This window comes from Anolis carolinensis, chromosome 2 (assembly GCF_035594765.1).
Source record: "Anolis carolinensis isolate JA03-04 chromosome 2, rAnoCar3.1.pri, whole genome shotgun sequence".
Taxonomy (NCBI): domain Eukaryota; kingdom Metazoa; phylum Chordata; class Lepidosauria; order Squamata; family Dactyloidae; genus Anolis; species Anolis carolinensis.
The window spans coordinates 218,182,139-218,193,552 of record NC_085842.1 but is presented as its reverse complement, the minus strand read 5'-3'; the positions used below and the strand labels follow the sequence as shown (position 1 = coordinate 218,193,552).

The following is an 11,414-nucleotide window of genomic DNA, read 5'->3' as shown; positions in this document are numbered from 1 at the left end:
GAGACGTTGCCCAGGGGACGTCTGGATGTGTTACTGGGAGGCTTCTCTCATGTCCCCGCAAGCTAGAGCTGACAGATGGAAACTCACTATCTTGTGGATTTGAACTGGCAACTTTCAGGTCAGCAACCCAACCTTCAGTGAGAATCACAAAACACTTCCTTCTCAGCTGCTGTTAAAATAACTAAGTTATGAGCTTTCCCAGCCCTGTTCTCCACCTTGTTAGCCTGAACCCATGCTACTGTCCTCAAACCTTGATAATCTATCTTTCTATACACACAATAAAAGTGAAATGTGTATGTGTGTATGTGGCAGAGGTGTCCACTTACACAGACAGCCTCTGGCTCCCACAAACAGGCTATAGTTCCCACTGAGCAGGATACACCAATAGCCCTCCCTCCACTGACATACAGGTTATAGTGAGCACCATAAACATGTAGCCCAAACCCTGCCAAAGTCCTCCACAAACACCATCCTGCCCACCAGCCAAGTGAAGGCTTTCATGCAGAAACAATTACCTCCTAGATGTTTTCCTCCAGAATTGACATCCCAGGGTTCCTTAATTTGCATGACCCCGCCCATTGCTTCTCCCTCAACCCTTTCCTACCCTTTCCAATGGCACACAGCTAACAGAGGAATTGATCAGCACCTGAACAAGAGATCTGGGAGCATTCACCATGATTTACAAGAGTTGTACTTAACCTACATCCAGAGAGCACTCTTACCCCAACCAATTATGTATCTGGACCACACTTGCCACGGATGATGGGACTTGCAGTACCTTCACTGATACTGTGACCACCACTGACAATGGACTGGGATCATACTTGGCACAGAGAAGCCCCATGACCAACTGAACATACTGCAGGAGTTAGTGGGAATGGACCTTGAATTTTGGAGTTATAGTTCACGCTTATCCAGAGAGCACTGAACCCAGCTGACGTGAGATCTGGACCAGACTTGGCACATAGACCAAACATGGCCAACTGTGAATACTGCCAAGGTTTAGGGGTGATTGCCCTGGGAAAGAGAGAATTGTAGTTCGCCCTTATCCAAAGAGGATTAAACCCAGCCAACGACCAATCTGGACCAAACTTAACTGATATTTAATACCCCAAAACAAACAATGTCGTCTTCTAATAACCCGGGCATCGCTGGGTCCCCAAGATAGTGTCTAATAGTTTTATACTGGCTTTCCTGGCAAAATCTCCCAAAAGATGAATCTTGAGTCAGTCCATCTTATGTGTCAACTTTATTTTGCCTGGGCTATAAAACTCCTGTATGATACAGTTACATCTCAAAGCAGTGGCTAAAGGAAACCAAAAGAATGATGGCGTAGGAAGCATAAACAGTACATAATGGGCGAGGAATTCTAGGGCGGTGTGAGAAGGGATGGCTACAGGCAGACAATAAATAGGATTTACATTAACCACTCCCTGGCTCTGGTGCTCAAGATCGGGCAGCAACCCTCCCTGTGCAATGTATAGGTTAAAGCAGTGAGCTAAATCATTCCCTTGCCCTTATTTGAAAGAAAAGTGAATAAAGATCAATGCAGAAGCCTAGCTGTAGTAGCCTCACAAGGCCACGTGACTGAAATTTGCTATGTATCCTGGAGGGAGTTAAACTGCCTGTGATGTGTCTGAGGACCTTGTTGGGAAGACAAGTGGGTGAAAGGGTTGAAATAAGTCCCCAATGGGGATCAGAGTGCCTCTTGATACCGGAGCCTCAGAAAGCTGTTTGGGATCTCATTGTGTCTTGTACCTTCATGTGAAGGAAGCTCCTGGCAGGGCTCCTAGGAGGCCCCGTCTCACTGAGGCATCACCCTGAAAACAGTCACAGTTGCGAGGGACCCCTGAGCTGGGGCAGGGAGAAAGGGAGAGGGCTTGGAGAAACTTGGCCTATGTGAACGAACCCTCTCTCCAAGTTTCTCCTTTAGGTAGGGAAGTGTCTTTTGGGCTGTTAGGTCTGCATAGAACAAGCAGAAATGTCAGTAATAGTAGTAGTCGTATTCAATATATAATATGCCTGGGGAGGGCTCCCTGTTATCTTCTCTCGCGTCATCTTCAGTTCCAGATTTTCAAGAAGCTGTCCCAGGAACCAGTAGACACGGCCATGCCATCTGCAGTTACTCCCAAACAGCTCACCCTGTTGTCGTGCCCAGACAGGATTCCTGAACAAGAGAGAAAACAAAAAAATCTGTATTCACATTTCAGATTTCAAATGTTAACTTCTCTCAATAACAGGCAGGTAACGTGATGGGGTGTTGTGTGGTTTCCGGGCTGTGTTCTAGCAACATTTTCTCCTGATGTTTCACCTGCATCTGTGGTTGACATCTTCAGAAGATTTGTTGATAGTCAAGCAAGTTTATTAGTCAATTTCTTCTTCAGCGTTAGTCCCTCTTGATGGCGTGGTCCGCTTTACTGGTCTGTTGGCGCCATTTCACCCAGTTGTGCACCTCATCAGGGTGTATTTGAGTAGTCTTCATTGTGGGGATTTGCAAAAGGCACCATGATGTAATGGGTTGACTGGAAAGACATGTGTCATCAGCTGATTGGCTAAGTGTGCCAGGAGCCAATATTCTGATTGGCTACTGTTTCTGGCTTGCTGCTGAGAGAAACGGTTTGAGCAGGCATTTTACCTCAGATAGCAAAGAGCTAGGGAATGAATGGCTGCCGACTCTCTGAAGCCTGATCATTTATAAGGTAATGAGGCATATTTAAAGACTGTTTTAAAAAGGACAGTTTATTCCCTCTGTTCTCTGTAAGAAGCCAGAGAGACTATTGTTGCTCTGCTCGACCTATGTAACTGAAGTAAAGTTACTGTTACTTATTTTACAGACCTAAGTGGCATGTTATTACACTGCAAAGTAAACTTTGGGTCAGAAGCCGTGGTAAAGCTTCTATTTATTTACATCTTTAATATCCAACATCCATGTCATTGTGCAACGTGTCTAGCCAGCGAAGCTTCAGTCGTCCCTTTGGTCTCTTGCCAGGCACTTCTAAATTAAGAGCATTAAATGCCCATGGACTGAAGCCTATGGACCATGTATCTGAGAGTGGACAGCAACCAAATTGTATCAAATGATCTCTCTAAGGCAGATCTTTCCAAACTGTGTGTTGAAACACACTAGTACAGTGGTTCCCAACCTTTCTTTCTTTTTCTTTTCTTTTTTTAACAGGGACCACTTTGACCAGGAACCACTCTCCAATATTAGTATCAAAAGGGTTATGGATCAGTTTTTGGTCAACTTTATATTTGGTTTGGTTATTTGGGGTGCTGATTCAGAAAATTGCATTGGATAGACCACATCAGCTCTAGTTTCTGTTACAGAACATATGCCATCCAGTAGTCACCATCTGCTCACACATAGAAAACCGTATTTAGTAATCTATTGCTGATGTGGTCTGGCCAATACAATTTTCTGAATCAGCATCCCAAGTAACCTCAGGAACAGGCCTAAAAACAAAGACATCAAGAAACATTTCCCCCCCCTGTATGTCTCGCAGACCTAATTTTAGGTCTCGCAGCCCACAAGTTGGGAACCACTGCAGTAGTGTGACACCAACAGTCCTTAGGTGTGTCACATGAAAAATGTTCTCCCTCCACTCTCATAAACAAGTTAGCACTGTTTGAATGTGTTATAACTTTTATAGCTTGCACAATTCATTGATTGAGATGCATATCTATCCATAATATATTGTCTATATCTATATTATCTATATATATATATATATCCATAATAAAAGTGAAAAACCATATGTGTGTGTATGTGGCATGGGTGTCTGTTCACACAGACAGCCTCCGGCCTCCACAAACAGGCTGCAGTTCCCAGTGCTGAGGAACCACCAAGTCACTCTTTTCCACTGACATTGCGGTTACAGCGAGCTCCATGAACATGCAGCTCAAACCCTGTCAATGTCCTTCCCAAACACTATGGCCCACCACTTAAGGAATGCTTTCATTTGGGGACCATTTCATCCTAGATTTTGCATTGTCCACCACCACAGGCAGGCATCCCAGGGTTCTCCATTGGTGTGAAATTTGCATGACCCTGCCTACTGCCCTTCCCTTTCTAATCTGTCTGCAGAACAAACACAGCAAAACTACACTTCCTGGAGGAGTTTGCGGGATTGACCCCACATGGTGGAAGTTGTAGTTCACCCTGCATCAAGTCAGAGCACTGGAACTCCTACTGGGGAATGTACAGGAGTTGTAGTTCACCTACACCCAGAATGCTATGAACCCAAACAATGTTGGGTCTGGACCAAACTTGCCATGCATAGCCGATATGCCCAGATTTGAATACTGGTGGGTTTTGAGGGGAATTGGCCTGGACATTTGGAAGTAGTAGGTACTAGGATTTATAGTTCACCTGCAATGAATGAGCACTCCAGCACACAGAGCTCCCATAACCAAAAGAGCATATTGGACAAGTTTGGGGGAAAGGGAGTTATAGTTCACCTGCATCCAGAGAAAGAGCAGAGGCGGTTCAACCACCAGGCCAACTAGGCAGTTGCTTGTGGCGCCATCTTGTTGGGGGCACCATCGAAGCAACTCCTGTCTCCTGCAGCCTGCCTCCGTCGCCGCGCTTCCCTCCTCAAGGAAGGAGCCGAGGTCGCCGATTTGCAGAGGAGAGAAGCCGCCAAACGCCTTCCTGGTGAGGCCTTCCCTTTCTGTCCAGCGCCCCAGCGAGCACTGGGTGGCCCAGCAATTACCGGGTGGCCCAGCACTCGCTGGAGCGCCGGGCCTGCCCGGGTGCCTGTGCCGGGCCCGCCTTTGGGGCCTTCAGAGATTGTGAGGTAAGTGGGGTTTATACATCTGTAGAAGGTCCAGGGTGGGAGAAATAACTCGAATTAATCACCTTGATTAGCATTTACTGGCCCTATGGCTTCAAGGCCTGGCTTCTTCTTGCCTGGGAGAATCTTTTTTTGGGAGGTGTTAGCTGTCCCTGATTGTTTACTGTCTGGCTTTCTCCTGTTTTCAGAGTGTTGTTCTTTCTTTATTGTCCTGATTTTAGAGTTTTTTTTAATACCGGGGGCTATCTGGGTTATCTACACTGCCCAATATCCCTATTCAATGTTTGGTGCTAAATTCGCAAATATAGTAATTCCTACATAACATTAACATGTATTGAACTGCTTTTTCTGTTGATTTGTTGTAAAACATGATGTTTTGGTGCTTAATTTGTAAAATCTTAATGTAATTTGATGTTTAATAGGATATTCCTTAATCCCTCCTTATTATCCAACATTTTCACTTATCCAACGCTTTTATTTTTCAGTGATTGGTTGGGGGGGGGGGAGAGTGCGCCAAAATTCTATTCGCCTACACTTGAAAAATACCTAGGGCCGGCTCTGAGAAACAGTGACCCACCGACAATGGACCAGGACCAAACTTTGCAGAGAGAAGCCTCATGACCAACTGAACATACTGCAGGGGTTTGTGGGAATGGGCCTTGATTTTGGGAGTTGTAGTTCACCTGCATCCAAAGAGCACTGAACCCAGCCAACAATGAATCTGGATCAGACTTGGCACACAAACTTAACATAGCCTGCTGTGGATACTGACAGATGTTTTGGGACAATTGGCCCTGGAATCTGAGAGTTGTAGCAGTTCACCCCCATCCAGAGAGCACTGCAGCCAGGCGATGACCAGCCAACGACAGATCTGGACCATACTTGGTACACAGACCCAAAATGGCTATCTTTGAATACTGGCAGGGTTTGGGGAGGATTGACCCACAATTCTGGGAATTGAAGTTCACCTGCTCCAAACTGAGAATGCCTAACAATCAAAGACAAATGGTGCCTTGATCAAATAACCCGGGCATCACTGGGTTCCCAAGCTAGTAGAATATATATATATTGTATGGAAACTCTTGTTGGTTGGTTTAACCTCCAGTTTGCCAGTAAAACTGAATTACCGTGGCGCAAAAGGATGCATATCTACAAAGTGTGTCACCAACATGAAAAATTTGGAAAGCTCTGCTCTAAGGTGTCACTTGACTTGGTAGTCCCTGTGCCCCCTTTTCCTGAACATCAAGCTTTCTGTGAATAGAGGGTGTTTGATATGAGACTGTGCTTAAGCACGAGAAACCTTGTACATGTTCTGTCTCTCTTTAGTATGACCCCCCCCCCCAAATGCTTTGGCCATGTCATGGACTGATATAAGCTCTCAGCAAATGAAAAGGGAATTCCTTGCCCCATATGATAGAAAGCAAAATACCTTTGTTTTTGAGCTGGCTCTTCTGAGAAAGAGGTGCATACAGCACAGTGGCAGGAATGCATGACTAGAGGTGTGAATCTGAGGACTACTCACCCACACGCTCTGATTTTAAAGCATCCCAGATGTTGCAGTTAAAGTCGTCATATCCAGCCAGGAGGAGGCGGCCGCTGCGGGAGAATGCGATGGAGGTGATTCCGCAGATGATGCTCTCGTGCGCATAGGTAATGAGCTCCTGGTCTGCTCGGAGGTCGAAGAGGCGGCAGGTAGCATCGTCAGAGCCAGTGCAGATGGCCTCACCGTTGGGGAAGAACTGCACAGAGAGGATAAACAATTCCTGTCTATCCTACAGTTCAGTCTCTTCCATTCCTGGTACCTGTTACCTCCAGCCGTGACCGTGCCACAGCCCACCCTCCAACCTGGGGCCCCTGGCCTTTCGAGGAAACTTACACTGATGGCATTGATGTCCGATTCGTGTCCCAGGAACGTCTGGCGGCACGTTCCCTCCCGGATGTCCCATAGCTTGGCTGTGGCATCGCAGGCCCCAGAGATGAAGAGCTTGAAGTCTGGGGAGACAGCCAGGCTCATGCAGTCGCCAGTGTGGCCTACGAAGGTTGTCTTCGGCTGTCCAGTTTCAATGTCCCAGAGGCAACTGTGGGAAGGAGAAGGAAGGCATCAGGCACTCCGAACGACGAGGCTTCGTCTAATTGGGACGCGCACTTGTCTGAGATTTTGTATTTATGCACATCACATATTTCAAACATTTCCTTTAAAACACCTTTGCTTAGAACAGAAGTCGAGGCCGCCAACAAATCAAGCAAAGATACAAAAAGATAACTACAACTATATAGGAAATAAAATCAGCAACTTTAGACCTAAGAATGCCATGTCTTGGTTTTGTAACCATAAAACTTTTTGAGGGCACTTCTAGGATGACCGAAAACTCTCAGATTTTGTTCCTGTCCTTTCTCATTTAATACCATGCTAAGTCTTACCTATAACTACCTGCTATATTGTGAGGATTTGTAAAAGAGGCACCATGATGTGGTGAGTTGACTGGCATGTGGCGACAGCTGATTGGCTGAGCCAGTCAGGAGCCAGAATTCCGATTGGCTGCTGTCTCTAGCTTGCTGTTGAGACAAACTGTTTTAACTGCCACTTTCACCTCAGAGAGGGAAGAGGATGCTGACTGAAAAATGGTCAGGAAGGAAATGGCTGCCATACTCTCCAAAGCCTGATTATTTATAAGGCAAATGAGGCATATTTAAAGACTGTTTAAAGGGACTGTCTATTTACTATGTTCTCTGTGTGAATTCAGAAAGATTGCTATATATATTGTTGCCCTGTTTGATCTTTTCAACTGAAGAAAAGATACTGTTACTTGTTACACAAGCCAGAGTGACACTTTATTATACTGCAGGGTTTATCTTGATTCAGAAACTGGGGTAAAGCTTCTATTTATTACAACCTCCTAAGGGCACTTCTAGGATGACCAAAAACTCCCAGTTTTTTCCTGTTCTTTTGTCATTTAAAACCATGCTAAGTCTTACCTATAACTACCTGCTATATAGTTTTTTTAAAAAAAATATATGGACAGAGTAAATTTATGAACACCTCATTTTCAATATTTAAGTCATCACTTAAAGGAAAATATCCTGTGAACTATTTTTCTAATTTTATTTTTAAAAAAGCAATTCGGAAAAACACCCCTTCCCCTTTCTTCAATTTTTCCATTCCCATACACTGGGTGGATAGACCTACCATGTAGTGTCTCCAGAACTAGTCACAATATTGTTGTCATCCAGGAATCGACAGCAGGAGAGGTAGCCTATAACAGAATGTGATTATTACTGAGGAGAGAAAACATTATATGCACAAAAGCCCAAACCCTATACACATTTTAGCATGCATCATGGTCCCACTAGCCTGGTTATGTTGGATTCCCCAACATAAGCACCAAAGGCTTCAGACCAGCTCCTGCACAACAGCCAAATGACCCTCCATCTGCCAGATGAAACGTTCAGGGGAAATATTTATGCTCATGGACCAATTGGATGTACCTGGGACAACACTGACATAATGTCTGAGACTCCATCTACACTGCAATATAATCAAGTTTCCGAATCTAGATTACCTGCTTTGTGTTGGAGTTCAACTCCACACTGCCCAAGTCTGCAGTCCTCAATGAGAAGTAGTTAGCTAGTTTAGAATAGGCTGAGATAATCCTTTCTGCCTCCTGAATGACAGTTGGAATGTATCTATTTCTTTTCTCCTCTCTGTTTCTGCTTTCATTCTGATTAGTTGTGTAGAATTGACACTTTGCAGGAGTATGTCTATTGTCCTTGATTTCTACTTTTGCATCTTCGTGTGTGCTGTGTGTTTTGAGATCTCTCTCTGCTTGTGTGTCAGGAAAGATGTCGTGCCTGCTGTTTTTCCCCTATCTTTTGAACCTCAGAAGACATGGGGTTGGTTAGTGTAGCTGAGGTCCAGTTCTTTACTATTAAGAAATACAGATATTATTTTTGTAAATAAAGTTTTTGTGATTTTAAAGATTGAACTCTGGATCTTTGCCTCCTAAACTCTAAATTCTTTATAGACATGGCACTTCATGCTCTGCTTGCTGTGAGCTGAATGCTCAACTATAAGTATCCTGTCTCTGCATATTTTTGGATGCTCTGCTGTTTTTGGGTAGTTTTTCCCTAACAGCTTGAGAATCCTAACATTTTGAACTGGATTATATGGCAGTATAGAGTCAAACAATCCAGTTCAAAGTAGATAGTCTGGATTCAGAAACAGAATCTCTCTTTTTCTTTCATGTCAGGAGCAACTTGAGAAACTGCAAGTCGCTTCTGGTGTGAGAGAATTGGCCGTCTGCAAGGACGTTGCCCAGGGGATGCCCGGATATTTGATGTTTTACCATCTTTGTGGGAGGCTTCTCTCATGTCTCCGCATGGGGAGCTGGAGCTGACAGAGGGAGTTCAAATGCTCTCCCCGGATTCGAACCTCCAACCTGTCGGTCAGCAGTCCTGCCAGCACAAGGGTTTAACCCATTGTGCCACTGGGGCTCCTAGAAATTGGATTATGTAGCAGTGTAGATCCAGCCTGAGAGAGTGCAACTCATTGTCCCTCAGCTTTAGGCTCGCACAAAGCATATTTATTTAATTTTACATAAATCTACATTTTTTCTATAATGTCGGTGCTTTATCCTGTTTCTGTAAGTCATATGGAGGAACAGTAAGAACCCCAACAACCTGGTTTCTGGCTTCAGAGAGTGTACCATCCAACCTACAGGCTTTCCAAGCTTGTGCTGGATGGTTCAGTGCCCAGCCCAAATATTCACCTGTATGTGCCGAGAGTTCCCGGCTGACTTTCACGTTCCCTTCGCGGCTCTTGAGGTTGTAGATGGAGCACATGTTGTCGAGACCTCCGCAGGCCACGTAATTCCCTGATGGGGCATAGGCACAGGTCATGACCCAGGAGGAGCGGAGAGGGATGGCATGGACCTGAGGTCAGAGGAGAGGGCGGAAATCCAAAGTGAGTTTGGACTCCGTTGGAAAAGAAAGAAAGAAACGTTGGCTGTAGTAGGTAGGACTTGAGAGACAGGAAAGCAGTCTGCGGGATGACGTGCCATTAGCTCTCAGGGGAGTTCCTACCCTTTCCTTTGTGGTATTTCTGGCCTGTGGAATATCTACCTACCTGTGTAAGAAGCCCTTACCTTGTTGGTTGTGTATGTGTCCCACACAATGAGCTTTCCATCTTGCGAGGCACTGACCATAAGCCTAAGGGAGAAGAGCAGAAGCATGTTAGTATGGCTGTACTAAATGGGGTCTGAAGTGTCATGGTTTGCAAGGATACTATATGTGTGTTGTCTGGAAAATCAAATGCATGAAGCCGATTGGCTGAATTTGCAAGGACCTGGGAATCGGTTTGCAACTGTTGCTGTCCTGCTGCTGGAGAACTGGTTTGAACAGTTTCTCTCTCTCTGTGTGTGTGTGAGTCTACTGAGTACTGGCTGGAGAGAAGATGGCTCTGTACTCAGAGAGGCCTGACTATTTCTGAGGCCTTGTTTGCTGCTGAAGCATATTTATGGATCAAGAAAGGACTGCTTATGACTGCTCATTCCTGTAAGTTCAGTAGAGTCTCACTTATCCAACACTCACTTATCCAATGTTCAGGATTATCCAATGCATTTTTGTAGTCAATGTTTTCCATACATCGCGATATTTTGGTGCTAAATTTGTAAATACAGTAATTACTACATTGTATTACTGCGTATTGAACTACTTTTCCTGTTAAATTTGTTGTATAACATGATGTTTTGGTGCTTAATTTGTAAAATCATAACCTAACTTGAAGTTTAATAGGCTTTTCCTTAATCCCTCCTAATTATCCAACATATTCGCTTATCCAACGTTCTGCCGGCCCGTTTATGTTGGATGAGTGAGACTCTACTGTAATCAGAAGAACTATTATAAATACCATTTTTGTTGATCTCATTGACTTAATAAAGGTTCCTGTGTTATTTGTTCTGCAGTGGCTGAGTGGTGCATCATTCTGCAGGGTGATTCTGAGTTCATGGGCACACATAAGAGCTTCTACCTATCATCCAAGAACGCATCTCCTCTTATGAGCCTACTAGAACCTTAAGATCGTCTGGGGAGGCCCTGATCTCAGTTCTACCTGCTTCGCAAGCGCGATTGGTGGGGACAAAAGACAAGGCCTTCTCAGTGGTGGCTCCTCGGCTGTGGAACTCCCTCCCCAGTGACATTAGGCAGTCTCCATTTGTGGCTGCCACAAAAACTATGTTAAACTGCTTGAGACTCTATGAGATATTAATTGAAAAACTATAGCAAAATCTGCTGCAGGATGTCCCTCCCGCAAAAACAATTTTATTTTGCAGTTTAATAAACTTTCCCCATGTTTTTATGGTAGAACCAATTAGGAAATGACATTTATAATCCAGGAGCAAAAATTGTATTACATAGTGTAATTAACGGAGCCCGCGGTGGCACAGCAGGTTAAACCTTAAACTTAACTGACCAAAAGGTCGGCACTTTGAAACTGGGGAGCGGGAACAACTAGTAAAGGGAAAACCTTTACTTTAGTGCAGTGGTTCCCAAACTTATTTGGCCTACTGCCCCCTTTCCAGAAAAAATATTACTCAGCACCCCCTGGAAAGTGGGGCGTGGCTTAGA

At 44.7% G+C, this 11,414-nt stretch overlaps 1 protein-coding gene across 1 annotated transcript in view; it reads right to left on the bottom strand.

Annotated features, from left to right (window-relative positions):
- Positions 1-1,234: 1,234 nt before the first annotated feature.
- The window catches only part of gnb3 (G protein subunit beta 3), a 36,032-nt gene continuing 25,852 nt past the window's right edge, over positions 1,235-11,414 (bottom strand). Inside the window, exons 5-10 of the mRNA XM_003227101.4 lie at positions 9,935-9,998; positions 9,560-9,722; positions 7,981-8,047; positions 6,670-6,871; positions 6,316-6,532; positions 1,235-2,167 (exon numbers count right to left, since the gene is read on the bottom strand). Of these exons, the coding sequence (XP_003227149.1) occupies positions 2,061-2,167; positions 6,316-6,532; positions 6,670-6,871; positions 7,981-8,047; positions 9,560-9,722; positions 9,935-9,998 (820 nt within the window). The 3' untranslated portion in view covers positions 1,235-2,060. The remainder of the gene's footprint in view (positions 2,168-6,315; positions 6,533-6,669; positions 6,872-7,980; positions 8,048-9,559; positions 9,723-9,934; positions 9,999-11,414) is intronic.